General features: G+C 45.2%; 1 protein-coding gene across 1 annotated transcript in view; it reads right to left on the reverse strand.

Annotated features, from left to right (window-relative positions):
• Positions 1-16,226, reverse strand: part of NOL6 (nucleolar protein 6) — a 105,193-nt gene that overhangs the window by 60,949 nt on the left and 28,018 nt on the right. The window contains exons 6-7 of the mRNA XM_033958186.1: positions 11,261-11,358; positions 8,883-9,007 (exon numbers count right to left, since the gene is read on the reverse strand). Coding sequence (XP_033814077.1) covers positions 8,883-9,007; positions 11,261-11,358 — 223 coding nt within the window. The remainder of the gene's footprint in view (positions 1-8,882; positions 9,008-11,260; positions 11,359-16,226) is intronic.

The raw sequence follows: 16,226 nt of genomic DNA on the forward strand, positions 1-16,226 counted from the left end.
GGTGACATCTCACCCTCACGACTCCTGTGTTTGTTCTTTATATTTCATTACACCAGATTATTCTCATGGTCACCCCATTCACTACCCTAAAATCTGTACTGCAATACCAAAATAAGAATGAGAAACAGCAGACACCGTAAATGCTGAGAACAGACCAGACTGCTTTTCTTGTAAACAATATCTATGTCTCCAGCTCAGCACCTGGGTAAGGAAGTTTCAGCTGCCAGAAGAAATTATACGTTGATTGTAAATGACAAATCACTCTCTAGAGAGGTCTGAGGGGGCTCCAGGCCTGCAGTCTCTCTGGACTAATTCTTACATTAATCTAATACACGGGACCAGGTCTGATTTCCTACAGCAAGCCTCGTTACTGGGGCAGGTCATTTCTCACTGTTCTGCTCATGTACTTTTGTCACGCCAAGATGTGTACTACATCGTTTTCAAAACTACACCCCTGTTCCACCAAATCTTTACTGATATGGCAACTTAATTACATTTATTTATTTAATTTTCTATACTGTTCTCCCAGGGAAGCTCAGAATAGTTTACATGGATTTATTTAGGTACTCAAGCATTTTCCCGTCTGTCCTGGTGGCTCACAATCTATCTATTGTACCTGGGGCAATGGGGGGATTAAGTGACTTGCTCCGTCAGATACCAAGGAGCAGCGTGGGTTTGAACCCATAACCTCAGGGTGCTGAGGCTGTAGCTTGGACCACTGCACCATTCTAGAAATCAAAATGTAGTGAAAGTGAGCCAAGAATAGGACAATCAAGCCATAATGACATCACTGATGAGGTTGGCTCTTAGGCATTGGTGGAATGAGGCATTATGATGTCACAATGCCAACTCTGGTTATCAGAGGCTGAAACTTGTCGCGCTATTTATTTATTCAATTTTCTATACCATTCTCCCAAGGGAGCTCAGAATAGTTTACATGAATTTATTCAGGTACTCAAGCATTTTCATCTGTCTGTCCCAGCAGGCTCACAATCTATCTAATGTATCTGGGTCAATGAGGGGGGATTAAGTGGCTTGCCCAGGGTCACAAGGAGCAACGTGAGTTTCAACCCACAACCTCAGGGTGCTGAGGCTGTAGCTTTAACCACTATGTTGAATTGTAAACCGCCCAGAAATATAATTACATTACATTAGTGATTTCTATTCCACCTGTGCCTTGCGGTTCTAGGCGGATTACAATTTAGAAGATATCTGGACATTTCCAGTAGAATTGCATAACAGGAAGTGAGAATATTACAGGTTACGGTAGAGAATAATAACGGGAGGGAAGATATACATTAAGTTAAATAGCAGCTAATGTCAGTTTGATAGGTCTTAAAACATCCTCCAGATTATGGTCTCGTTTTTAAGAAAGTGCTGAAAACAATAAGTGGGTTGCCTTTAAGTTCTTCCCTTTTGTTACAAGCTCTCTGGTTTCAACTGGCTCTTTTCTTAGGGGTTGTACAGCAAGAGGCTCAAATTGAAGTCATTCCTCTCACAATTTTAGTGCTCCCAATGGCTGGTTTTTCTAGCAATATCAAAGAGTTCCATAGTTTGGTCTGCCTGATACATCTTTCCTGAGCACCTGAACTGCAGCATAAAAGGGGAGAAAAAGATCTCTGAATTTCACCATATTGGAGAGATCGATGTGCTCTCACCTTAAGCAGTGGAAAGAAGATGTACATATTACACGTTTGAGTCACTTTATTATGACCACCGCCTACCTCCGATGTCAGGAACGCACAACCAATGAACAAATGCATGTGCCATGCGCAAACTTTGTAGGTATATAATGTGGGATGTCAGTAAGTCCCCAATATAGCAATAGTGGTTGTCATGGGGAAAAAATGATCATCGGCTACTGGGACAAGAGTGGCAGCATTTTGGAAATGGAGGAGTTTGTGAACTGTTCATGGGCTGCTGTGGTTAAAGTGTATCATGAGTGGAAGAATGGAACCTTTTCAATGATCCAACGTGGTAACTGGGGAGCAGCATGAGGTCAGATGTACAGGCTGCTGTGAGCCAATCTGCATGCTACTATGGAGCAATTCACTGTCCAAACAAACCAAGGGGCTTCTAGATATGTGTCCAAAATGACTGCAGCGAACCATGTTGCAAATGGGGCTCTGGAGCAGACGGCTGGTGACTGCACCCATGCTCACAAGGGTTCATCGCAAAAAAATGGCTGCAACCTGCAAAGGAGTACCAACATTGAACTTGCACTGACTGGCAGAGGGTTGCCTTCTCCGATGAGTCACGTTTTGAGCTCCATAAAATGGATTGATATTGGCATGTCAGGCGTGAAACCGCCGAGAATACAGACCCAACAATCATTGTTGGAAGTACACATGCTGATGGTGGTAGCAAAATGGCCTGGGTCCATTGATACCGCTGGAAAGCACTCTCAACCGTTATGGGTCTCTCTCCATCCTTGCTGATCAAATACATTCTATATTTATGCAGATGACATTCAGCTCATTCTTCCTTTAGACACACATTCTCTTGCATCCTACTCAACCATTTCTGCAAGGTTGGACACTATTGCAGACTGGCTTACCGTTAAAAAGCTCAAGGTCAACTCTAAAAAGAGAATTGCTTTTCTCTTCAAAAACTTCACCAGAACACACTCTAAACTTCACTATGAAAGGAGTGCCTTTACAATTTTAATCTAAAACCAAAATTCTAGGCGTTATAATAGACAATACCTTAAGCTTCCATTCACACATTTCTAAGAAAGTATCTTCATCTTTCTATGCTCTCAGTCAGATCCAATCCATTCGCTCATTTCTTCAACAAAGCTCACTCCGCATTCTTATACATTCCCTCTTCTTGACCAAATTTGACTATTGCAATCCCATCCTCATTAGACTCCCAAAATATCAACTACATCGATTACAATTAGTTCAGAACACTGCAGTAAGATTACTTCACCACCATTCTAAGATTGATCACATAACACAGCTTCTAAAATCAGAACATATCCTCCCGGTGTCATATCGCATTCCTTTTAAATACAATATTCTCTCTCATCAGATTCTATCAAATGGTTTTCCCTCCTTTCTTATATAGTATCTTGGTACCATACTCACCACAAAGAACCATACGTTCTTCACAACAACAGTTATTAGTCGCTTCCTCATTTCGAATATTCTTCCTCAACTTTCATAGGAATTTTTAGTTCTCTGTCATGGCTCCCACTCTCTGGAACTCTCTGCCTCTCTAACTCCATTTAGAAAAATCATTTGTGACTTAAGATGTAATTAAAGACATACTATTTCTCCTTGGCTTTCTATTCTTAACTTTCTTTCTCTGCAATAGGCAACCTTTCTTTTCTGGCATTCCTGACCTTATCTAATCTCACTTAGTGTGCGCAGAAAGAACTTATTTTTCCATCCCAAACCACATCATTCATTCCTTCCCTCTCCCCAACCTTTTGCCAAATTGTTCGCATATGGTTCGCAGAGCATGGAGAAGACTTTCAGCTACTTCCCTGGCCTCCAAATTCCCCAAACCTTAACCTAATTGAACACATTTGGTACCACCTCAATCGACAAGTTCGATGACTAGATCGACCATCAAGCACACATTAGCAACTAGCAGACACACTGCACACTGCATAGCTCCAGAAATCTCTAGCAACCATCTAGCATCTTAATGAGGCACTCCCACAGCGTCTGGCTGCCTTCCATGCTTCCAGATGCGGTTATTCTGGATATTAGCAAGTGGTCATAATAATGTGACTTGACCGTGTATATTCTAGTAATAAGAATATTCTCCATCATTTTTATAGCACCAATGAATATTGCCTAGACCTCCTGGAGCCACAAAAATAAGAGCATCCTGAGCCTCTAAAGACTCTGAGTCTGCTGTCAGGCAAGGTCTTGGGTTGATGATCAACCACACATGACATAAGATCGTCCAGACCCTTTCCAAAAAATAACTGTACTTTAAAAAGGGACTCTGCTGAGAGTAACTTTAGAGGTGGAATTGCCAGCCCATTGCCTGATCCAGAGTATTCTATGTGCCGAGAATGAATAAGCCGATGCTTCATTCATGACATGAACAATATCAGAGAGCATCCGTCCTATAATCCACTCAACAAAAGAAGCTGAAGCACAGGATCTTCACCCTCGCACTCCAGAGTACTTAGCATGGACAGGCATGTGTCACAAAGGATGCCACTGAGACCACTCTGACACCAAAGCCAACATCTCAAAAAGTCTCTTGAGAACCACATCCACTTGGCGATCCTGCATATCCTTGAGCACTACTCCACCTTTGCTAGGAAGAGAAATGCGCTTAGTAACCTACACAACCAAAGAATCCACTTTTGGCTGGGCAAAAAGTTGCTGGCACTCTTGTGCCACAGGATTCAGCTGAGACATAGCTCTCACCACCCTCAGGAGAATCCCACTGCTCAGCGAACAAGATATTAAAGTCCGGATGCTAGGGAAGCAAGGAATACTCACTCCACTCATAAGGGAGGAGGAAGTAGAAGGAAGTGGCTGAGAGTCCAAATTCAGCTCACACAAGAACTCAGAAATGAGATCCATAAGGGCAGAGGGCTTAAAAAAGAACAGGACTGAAGGATCATCCCCAGGATGCAAAGTCAAAACAGGATTCAAAGCACCAGACTGCGGACCTGCATTCCCTAATGTATGAGATGTTTCCTGGGACAATAAGCGAACAGTGAGACTCGTCGTCATCTGTTTCTCTATCCAAAGGATCTCCCAAATCCTGGGCAGTAGTAAACTGTGAGGGAAATGCACCCAGAGGGGCTGAGCCATCACATACAAGGTCTGAAGCAGAGCCCACTTTTGTCTTGCTAGACTGGCTCTCCTGAAAAGGCTTTCCATATTAAATTCACAAATTCAGAAGAAAAGGCCATACAAGGCAGCATATAGTCACCCAAGGATGACTGTATTTTGTGGTCTCTTGGGTTCTGCTGCTTCGGTACCCTTTCGCAGAGGACAATCACTGATACCAGGGCCAGAAAAGAAAAACACCCGACCCACCAGGCTAGATGCCCTTCCAGCAGCCCTAAAACACAAGAGAGAGGCAAAGCCAGATGCTCCCGCCTCTATTTCATGCAGCGCAGCACATGGTGCAAGGATGATCCTGAGGCGCACAATTTGCACATTCCTGGCATGGATTGTAGTAAGAGCCCAAGGACTACATCTCAACAAGTTTTGAGGCAAAAATTGAAGATTTGGAGCTGCAGGAAACTTTTGAAAAAAAAAAAAAAAAAAAAAGATTGCTAAAATCCAAAATGGCCACCGTAAGGATTTTGGCACCAAAAAAAGCACTTGAAAATGGCAAAATAAAAGTTAAAAACAAATGAATTTAGGATTTTCTAGGAGGGTGAAGAAAGGGGAACAATTACCAATGCTTGAAATCTGGAATTTCTGACCCCCACCAACGATTCATCTCACAGGCTGTAACAGCCTTATTCACAGTGACCTGTGCTGAAGTGTGCCTCAGCTCTGTACACTAGCTGAAAAAGGAGAAGAAATCATTGCCTCATCCAGGTTTCCTCCAATGCTGATCTTCAGGCTGCCAGTTGGACATGGTATCTGACTGAAACTCCACCCCACAAACCAACGGATGCGCAACTTTAAGGGGGGGAGGAAAAAAACACAGCCAGCACCATGCGAGACACTACTGAGACTCCTACAGATGCCCGACAACCTGTGCTCAAACTCCTGCCAAGCAGTAGGTAAGCCATACTAACCGTGGACGGCCCCAAGCTCCAAAAATGCTTCTGCAGGCTGGCTAACAGGTACCACAAGGGATTGATCTGTCAGCTTCAGACCACCATTTACATCTTCTCACAGCTAGTAGAGCTGAACCCACAAAAAAGGAAGCTCCCAGCACCGAAAAACCGAAGAAAGACAAAAATAATTCAAATAAAATAAAGAAAGGAGCAGAACTGGAGGAGGTTCATGAGTGATGTTCCGCAGGGGTCGGTACTCGGACCGCTGCTGTTCAATGTATTTATAAATGATCTAGAAACAGGGACGAAGCGTGAAGTAATAAAATTCGCAGACGACACCAAACTATTTAGTGGAGTTGGGACTAAAGGGGACTGTGAGGATTTACAAAGGGACCTGAACAAACTAGAAGAATGGGCGACAAGATGGCAGATGAAGTTTAATGTAGAGAAATGTAAAGTCTTGCATGTAGGAAACAGAAACCCGAAGTACAGCTATACGATGGGAGGGCTGGTAATGGGTGAAAGTACCCTAGAAAAGAACTTGGGGTAATAGTGGACAAGACAATGAAGTCGTCGGCACAGTGCGCAGCGGCCTCTAAGAAGGCAAACAGAATGCTAGGTATTATCAAGAAAGGTATTACAACAAGAACGAAAGAAGTTATCCTGCCGTTGTATTGGGCGATGGTGCGCCCGCATCTGGAGTACTGCGTCCAATATTGGTCGCCGTACCTTAAGAAGGATATGGCGATACTCAAGAGGGTACAGAAAAGAGCGACGCGGTTGATAAAAGGTATGGAAAACCTTTCATATGTTGAAAGATTAGAGAAAATGGGGCTCTTTTCCCTGGAAAAGCGGAGGCTTAGAGGGGACATGATAAAGACTTACAAGATCATGAAAGGCATAGAGAAAGTGAAGATGGACAGATTCTTCAAACTTTCGAAAACTACAAGAACGAGAGGGCATTCAGAAAAATTGAGAGGGGACAGATTCAGAACCAATGCTAGAAGTTCTTCTTCACCCAAAGGATGGTGGACACCTGGAATGCGCTTCAAGAGGGTGTGATAGGACGGAGTACGGTATTGGGGTTCAAGAAGGGATTAGATTATTTCCTGAAGGAAAAGGGGATAGAAGGGTATAGATAGAAGATTACTATACAGGTCCTGGACCTGTATGGGCCGCCGCGTGAGCGGACTGCTGGGCATGATGGAACTCTGGTCTGACCCAGCAGAGGCACTACTTATGTTCTTATGTTAACAAAAGAAAATCTCCTTCCGGCTTGTGCAAGAGGGAAAAACTGTAGGTGGCAGTAGAGCTCTCACAGTGGAGGGATACAGAAAAAATCCAGAATGGATTCCTTCTGCAGATGGCTCGCAGCCATGGGAAGATAAACCGCTTGTCCAGAATGACACACCTATTGCACTGGAACACAAATTATGGAATTTGTTACTGGAAGGTGTGGTGAGAGTCGTTCATACAGCTAGGTTTAAAAAAAGTTTAGACAAGTTCCTGGAATAAAGATCTACAAACCATTATTAGTCACGTAGACTTAGGAAAGCTGCTACTTCCCCTATTGTCACTGAATGAAATTACTTTCTGGTATCCTGCCGGGTATGTGTCACATTGATTATCCGCTGTTAGAAATATCAGTTATTAAAATTTGATTTATTACATAACAAGGACAATGAAGCAGAGAACAATAAGCTGATGAAGTTCATCTACCTTTATGGTATTTACAGTATGTTCTGTATACTTTGGGACACGTCAATTTCATCTATATCCTTCCGGAGGTTAAGGTCTCAAAACAGGATACAATTAACTTTGCAGTTTTTTTTGGTACTGGAAGCTAGCTGCCAAGCAGTCATTTTCTGTCCTAATCCTTTCATAATACAATTCACAGATCTTTAATAGAACTGATCCCTGAGAAAGTAAATCAGACTTTTCTAAAAAGAAAAACAGAGCTGGGCAGGGGTAATTGCTTTTCAACTGGCTAGAGAAGCTAAAACTAATTATCAGCACTACTGCTGCTGAAAACTAACAGCAAATTGCTGGGAAAATGCACCTTTCTGTTGCTTTCAAAGCCAAAAACCAATTAGGAATTTGTTTAGCAAAAAATTAAAAAAATACATCAACTAGCAGGAACCATTCTTTCACTGGCTGTTACTGCAAAGTCAGGCTGCTCCCATTCCATATGGTGAAATATATCACTGAAGAACTTGCCAGCCCTGTGACCTATACGCAATACTGTGCATAGGGGAGTTGCCGACCTGGTGCACAGAACAACTCACTGTGTGTTTTTCCCCACGATCTGTTTTACAGAAATGATCACATATTCCTGGCACAGATTTTTTATATTCAAATTTTATTTAATATACTCCTGATTTAAGCAACTAGCCAATACACATTTAAATATTCAAATTTTATTTAATATACTCCTGATTTAAGCAACTAGCCAATACACATTTAAATATTCAAATTTTATTTAATATACTCCTGATTTAAGCAACTAGCCAATACACATTTAAATATTCAAATTTTATTTAATATACTCCTGATTTAAGCAACTAGCCAATACACATTTAAATATTCAAATTTTATTTAATATACTCCTGATTTAAGCAACTAGCCAATACATATTCAAATATTATTTAATATACTCCTGATTTAAGCAACTAGCCAATACATAACCATGCAAAGTTTTTTGGGGGGTGTGGTTTGAGGGGGGTTAATGGTTACCGATTTTAAAGTTTTTCTCTAATTTATAAATTAGAGAAAAACACACACAAAAAAATATTTTTTGTTTTGTTTTAATAAGCGAGTCCCTTAAGGTTTATTTTTCAGAACCATACGTTTTGCTTTTGGATTTTGTTTTGTTATTATTTGAGAGGGGGAGGAGTTGAGGTAGAGGGCTATTTCTTTTATTTTAACTCTTAGCTCTTCATGCTCTTTAATATTGTCAGACATCTAAGCCTTACACAATATCTTCTGCACAACTTGGTAAAGGGACAGGAGGGAGGCAACTAGGTAAACACAAATTTTAATTGTTCTTTCCCAGCAAAAACAACACCGTAGTTCTTTATAACAATAAAAAAAAAAAAAAAGCAGAAAAGGCTATGGCAACCTAACATCCAATTTATTTATCTGCTGCAAGGATGCATGTGAACCAACTCACCAATGCAGAGGGGCGGTCTCTGGTCCAGAATGAGTCCTTTCTATCCTTAGGGGTCGCAATGAACATCACAGGAAGGCGAGATCGGGCAGCCATAAAGTCATTCTTTATTTCTGCATAATCTATGTCTGCAAGACAAAAAGAATTGGTGGGGGAGTCAGTTTAGAAAGCAAGGCACGTGCTGTTCAATGTTTCAAGTCAACCCTGTGCTTGTTAAGATCATAAATCATGAAAGGCCTATTAGTTAAGCTTGCATTTTAAGACAGAATTTTATTACATTGTCTTCTGAAGCCATTAGCCTTATCTTAGGTTGTAGGTCGGCAAATACCCAACTGATCCACATTCCTCAGTGCAGCATCCATCACAGAGCCGAGTGGTAAGAGCAGATAGCATAGCTGGTTTTAAGAAAGGTTTGGACAATTGAGAAAGACATGGGGGAAGCTACTGCTTGCCCTGGATCAGTAGCATGGAATATTGCTACTCCATGGGTTTTGGCCAGGTACTAGGGACCTGAATTGGCCACCGTAAGAATGGGTTACTGAGTTTGATGGATAATTGGTCTGACCCAGTAAGGCTATTCTTATGTTCAGACTCATCCGGCCACACTAACTCTCCTGTTTCCTTTCTAATAGCTAAAAAATTGTTCCATTGTGTGCACTGGAGCTTTGGGTAGTGAGCCACCAAGCAATTGGCTGCCTTATTGTATTCAAAAAAATTTCTGTTTTTAGCAATTGTAAGCTAAATTGCATTGCCTCCAACTCATATGATTGCAAATGCCTATGGCAATCCTGTAATCTCTGCCTTATCCCACCATCCCAAGGCTGGTGCTTATGGATCTTTTCCATCTTCACTATTATGTGGCATAACCTCCTCACTTCTTCCTCCCACCGCCCCTTCCAAGAAACTGCCAGGGAGATGAGATGTCCCCACAAAGTAGTTTTCAATCCGTCCCAAACTGCCTCAGGAGATGCCTCCCTTCCAACATTAAAAACTAATGTATTCCTCTATCAGGGTCCCCACTTTAGTTACTGTCTCTGGGTCATCCAATAAACTGGAGAAAACCAAAAAAACTCTGTGGAGTGACGATGTTCCTAAATGGACTTCATTTGAAAGTGTCAAAGTTCCAAAGGTACACTGAAATCATCCACATAAAATAATTTCATCCACATAAAAATGAATCATCCACATAAAAGCCTTAAAGACCTAGTCCGCTAGGGATACAGGACCCAACACGGTCCGCGTTTCGACAAAAAGTCTTCTTCAGGGGTTCTATAAAGGTGAGTACGTGGGAAACAATTGTGTGGTGAGCCGGAAATGAGATGATTTATTTTTATGTGGATGGAATTATTATATGTGGATGATTTCAGTGTACCTTTGGAACTTTGACACTTTCAAATAAAGTCCATTTAGGAACATCGTCACTCCACAGAGTTTTTTTGGTTTTCTCTGGATTTTCTTCTTTGTGGATATTTCGGGGTCAATTCCTTTTGTTTTTTGCTTCATCCAATAAACTATCATTTAATCTCCAAAATGTAAGCCCCTATCTTCCTATAGGCTTAACTATCCACAACCAAATGGGTGCACGGTCTGACCAAGTTATTGGTTCAATTCCAGCCCGCATAATCTTCTGCAATAGTTCCTTATCTACCAACAAATAATCTATCCTGGAATAGGATCCATGAACTAAGGAGTAACGAGTGCAGTTCCGAGTCCCAGGATAGAGCCACTGCCACCCATCAACTAGATTAAGTCCCAAGAAAGTCCCGAAAAGCCCTTCTATCCCATTTACTATATAGAGCTCTACTCCCTGAATTGACAACACTGGGAAATATAGTCAAATAAAAATCTACTTCCCACGATGAAAGAGCCCTCCTGTTGGTGACATATGAGGGAACTCATTGTCCTCAAAAATTCCCCCTGGAGGCTTCTCACCCACGTGGCTCACAGTTTTCTCCATTTCGCCTTTCTTTCTAGATGACATGCCACACAATCGCCGAGACCAGCCACACAACATTGACGCCCTGATAATCAGTCCTTTATAATGGCTAGAGATAGAGCCTCGTGTTCAGGCGTCCATCTCTGCTGGTGATGTCACTTCTTCCTATATACTAACCCCAACTACAACCATAAAACCCCCATCCCATCCTACCCCTTCCTCTACTCCCCAACCATGCAGTAGTCAATCAGTTATAGTCCAGATTTTAAGGCATGCTTCCCACATTGCACATCCATGTTTCAGTCTGCAAGCCCCCATTTCACCTGTTGCCACTTCTAAAATGGCTTCCAAATCTTCTGAAATGGAACCATCCGGTTATGGTGCAATGCAGTCAATTTTCATGAACTTTTTTTTTAAGTCAAAATTTTCCCTAAAAATAACTCACCTTTTATATCACCATTCAAGTTAACAATTAGTGGATTGTTCTTCCAGTCAAACGTGGCCATTAACTGAAGAAAGCGCAGAAAACCAACCTGAGGAGAACTGGAGAATGTGAAAATACAAATCAATTAACCACCTTCCAGGAAGCCATAAAATACCACCACAGACAGACTGCAAAACCGCCTTGCATACATACTCACTCACATATTGATGGAATGAGGCATTATGACATCACAATATAAGCTCTAGAAAGCACAGTTACTTACCGTAACAGGTGTTATCCAGGGACAGCAGGCAGATATTCTTAACGTATGGGTGACGTCACCGACGGAGCCCCGGTACGGACACTTTTAAATAGAAAGTTCTAATTGGCTGCACCGCGCATGCGCGAGTGCCTTCCCGCCCGACGGAGGAGTGCGTGGTCCCCAGTTAAGATAAGCTAGCTAAGAAGCCAACCCGGGGAGGAGGGTGGGACGTAAGAATATCTGCCTGCTGTCCCTGGATAACACCTGTTACGGTAAGTAACTGTGCTTTATCCCAGGACAAGCAGGCAGCATATTCTTAACGTATGGGTGACCTCCAAGCTAACAGAGAGGGAGGAGGGATGGTTGGCCATTAGGAAAATAAATTTTGTAACACAGATTGGCCGAAGAGTCCATCCCGTCTGGAGAAGGCATCCAGACAGTAGTGAGTAGTGAACGTGTGAACTGAGGACCAAGTGGCAGCCTTGCAGATTTCCTCGATAGGTGTGGAGCAGAGGAAAGCCACAGAAGCAGCCATAGCTCTGACTCTGTGGGCCGTGACAGCACCTTCCAGTGAGAGACCGGCCCGAGCATAACAGAACGCAATGCAGGCAGCAAGCCAGTTGGAAAGTGTCCGTTTAGAGACAGGACGACCTAGACGGTTAGGATCGAAGGTCAGAAAGAGCTGAGGAGACGAGCGGTGAGCCCTGGTACGATCCAGGTAGTATGCAAGGGCACGCTTACAATCCAGCGAGTGTAACGCCTGTTCCCCAGGATGGGAATGGGGCTTAGGGAAGAAAACAGGCAATACAATGGACTGGTTGAGGTGGAAGTTCGAGACCACCTTAGGCAGAAATTTAGGATGGGTACGCAGAACCACCTTGTCATGGTGAAAAACAGTGAAAGGTGGGTCGGCAACCAGTGCATGCAGCTCACTAACCCTCCTGGCAGAGGTGATGGCAATGAGGAAAAGCACCTTCCACGTAAGAAATTTGAGTGAAGTTGTGGCAAGAGGCTCAAATGGAGGTTTCATGAGGGCTGAGAGAACCACATTCAGGTCCCAGACGACTGGAGGAGGCTTCAGAGGTGGTTTGACATTGAAGAGGCCTCTCATGAACCGGGAAACCAGGGGATGAGCCGTAAGAGGATTTCCGAGGATAGGCTCATGAAACGCAGTGATGGCACTGAGGTGGACTCTGATTGAGGTCGACTTGAGGCCAGCGTCGAAGAGAGAGAGCAAATAGTCCAGTACAGTTTCCACCGCCAGTGAGGTGGGATTGTGATGATGAAGGAGACACCAAGAGGAGAACCGGGTCCACTTCTGATGGTAACATTGGAGGGTGGCCGGTTTCCTGGAAGCATCCAAAATACGACGGACGGGCTGAGACAGATTCTCTGGAGAGGTCAGCCCGAGAGAAACCAAGCTGTCAGGTGGAGCGAGGACAGATTGGGATGTAGTAGAGACTGATGCTGCTGTGTAAGTAGAGTAGGAAACACAGGAAGAGGAATGGGCTCCCAGGAGTTGAGCTGAAGCAGGAGGGAGAACCAGTGTTGGCGAGGCCACCGAGGGGCGATGAGGATCATGGTGGCTCTGTCCCTGCGGAGTTTGAAGAGCGTCCGCAACATCAGAGGTAGGGGAGGAAAGGCATAGAGGAACCGATCCGTCCAGTCGAGCAGGAATGCATCCGGGGCCAGACGATGAGGAGAGAAGAGTCTGGAACAGAACTGGGGCAGCTGATGGTTGTGAGGAGCTGCAAAGAGGTCCACCTGAGGAGTGCCCCAGAGAGCAAAGATGGAGTGGAGTGTGGGAGGATCCAGGGTCCACTCGTGAGGTTGAAGGATGCGGCTGAGATTGTCGGCCAGGGAGTTCTGTTCGCCCTGGATATAGACAGCCTTGAGGAAGAGACTGTGGGCCGTGGCCCAGGTCCAGATGCGGATGGCCTCCTGACAGAGGAGGGGAGATCCGGTGCCGCCTTGCTTGTTTATGTAGTACATGGCGACTTGGTTGTCTGTGCACAGGAGAAGAACCTGAGGGTAGAGAAGGTGCTGGAAGGCCTTGAGAGCATAGAACATGGCCCTGAGTTCGAGGAAGTTGATGTGATGTTGATGCTCCTGAGGGGTCCAGAGTCCCTGGGTGCGAAGATCTCCCAGGTGAACGCCCCATGCATAGGGGGAGGCATCTGTGGTTATGATCATGGAGTGAGAGGGTAGATGAAAGAGTAGACCCCTGGAAAGATTGGAGGAGTTCAACCACCATTGAAGAGATTGCCGAAGAGACGATGTCACAGAGATGGGATGAGAAAGAGGATCGGTGGTCTGTGACCATTGGTTGGCTAGAGTCCACTGAGGTGTCCTGAGGTGGAGTCGCGCCAGAGGAAGTACATGGACCGTCGAGGCCATGTGGCCCAGGAGGATCATCATCTGCCGAGCTGGAATGGAGTGATGAAGGAGCACCTGACGGCAGAGGTGGAGCAGAGTTCGATGGCGGTCGGAGGGGAGAAATGCTCTCATTAGAGTGGTGTCGAGAACTGCTCCAATGAACTGAAGTCGCTGTGTGGGAAGCAGATGTGACTTGGGTAGTTGATCTCGAAACCCAAGAGATGGAGGAACGAGATGGTGTGATGAGTGGCTTGAAGTACAAGCGGAGACGTAGGTGCTTTCACCAGCCAATCGTCCAAGTAGGGGAACACCTGAAGGTCGTGAGACCTGAGGAAGGCCGCCACCACAATAAGGCACTTGGTGAACACTCTGGGCGATGATGTGAGGCCAAAGGGTAGCACTTTGTACTGATAGTGATGGTGCTGTATCTGGAACCGTAGGTAGCGACGTGAAGTCGGATGGATTGGAATGTGAGTGTAGGCCTCCTTGAGGTCTAGGGAGCATAGCCAGTCGTGGTGGGAGAGAAGAGGGTAAAGCTTGGCTAGGGAGAGCATTCTGAACTTCTCTTTGACTAGACACTTGTTGAGGTCCCTGAGATCGAGGATGGGACGAAGGTCTCCTGTTTTTTTGGGGACCAGGAAGTAGCGGGAGTAGAATCCCCGACTCCTTTGGTCCGGAGGTACCTCTTCGATGGCATTGAGGAGAAGGAGGGATTGGACCTCCCTCAGGAGGAGGGGGGTTTGGGAGGAGTGAGAAGCAGACTCTACGGGAGGATGGTCTGGTGGAAGAGTCTGGAAGTTGAGAGAGTAGCCGTGGCGAATGATGTTGAGGACCCACTGGTCCGAAGTGATGACCTCCCAACGGCTGAGGAAAAGCTGAAGACGTCCTCCGATAGGTTGAGGGAGAGGCAGCGATGGTGGGAGAATGGCTATGCTCTGGAGAAAAGAGTCAAAAGGGTTGAGACGGCTTAGATGAAGGAGGAGGTTTGGCAGGTTGAGTCTGTGGGCGAGCCTGAGTCTGATGTTGGTAGCGAGGACGGCGAGACTGTTGTTGAGGCGGATTGAGAGGTCTGGCCGAGAACCTACGCTGGTAAGAAGACTGTTGTCTGTAGGGACGAGCAGGTGGAGTTTTCTTTTTAGGTTTGATCAGAGTGTCCCACCTGGTCTCATGTGCTGAGTTTCTGGGTTGTTGAGTCCAGGGACTCTCCGAAGAGTTCATCGCCCAGACAAGGTGCGTTAGCCAGGCGGTCCTGGTGGTTAATGTCTAGGTCAGAGACTCTCAGCCATGCCAAACGGCGCATGGCCACCGCCATGGCAGAGGCGCGAGAGGTCAGCTCAAATGAGTCGTAGATGGAGCGAACCATAAATTTCCTGAGTTGGAGGAGGCTGGAAATTTGTTGCTGGAACAGAGGGACCTTACGTTCAGGAAGATATTTCTGTAAGGAGGAGAGCTGTTGCACCAGATGCTTCATGTAGAAGGAGAAGTGGAAGGTGTAGTTGTTGGCTCTATTGGCTAGCATGGAATTTTGGAAAAGGCGCTTACCAAATTTATCCATGGTTTTTCCCTCTCTGCCAGGAGGGGTGGAGGCATATACACTGGAACCCTGAGATTTTTTCAAAGTAGATTCCACCAGGAGGGACTCGTGGGGCAATTGAGGTTTGTCAAACCCTGGGATTGGGATAACCCGGTACAAGCTATCCAATTTACGAGGGGCTCCGGGAACAGTGAGGGGAGTCTCCCAGTTCTTATAGAAAGTTTCCTGTAAGATGTCGTGGACGGGCAACTTTAGAAATTCCTTGGGAGGTTGCTCAAAGTCTAGGGCATCGAGGAAAGCCTGAGACTTCTTAGAGTCGGACTCTAAGGGGATGAAAAGAGCTGCTGACATTTCCCTAAGGAATTTAGAGAAAGAGGATTGCTCTGGTTTGGAGGCGGTGTCGGTCATGGAGGGTACTTCGTCGGTTGACGAAGCGTCCTCTTCGGTACCGTGAGGGGAGTCTTCCCACAAGTCTGGGTCCCTAACGTCGGGGTGCGTACGTTTGGACATCGGCGTGGAGGGCTCGGCATGGCGGGTCTTTGAGAGAGATTTGCCTGAGCGCACCGAAGCGGTACCGGGTGAGGAAGACCGATGTCGTTCCTGGGACCGGACAAGGTCGGCAGTAGCACGGGTATGCACCATAGGTGTTTCGGCCAAGAGCACTGGCATGGAGGTATTAGTCGGTACCGAGGGGGTCGACACCGATGGGACAGTGCGAGGCTCGGACCGGTCCTGTACCGGAAGGTGCGGTGCCAGCAACTCCGGCAACAGTTGTTGGAGTTGTTGTTGCAGCTGCTCCTGTAACTGTGTTTGGA

Source organism: Geotrypetes seraphini, chromosome 1, assembly GCF_902459505.1.
Source record: "Geotrypetes seraphini chromosome 1, aGeoSer1.1, whole genome shotgun sequence".
In the NCBI taxonomy this organism is placed as follows: domain Eukaryota; kingdom Metazoa; phylum Chordata; class Amphibia; order Gymnophiona; family Dermophiidae; genus Geotrypetes; species Geotrypetes seraphini.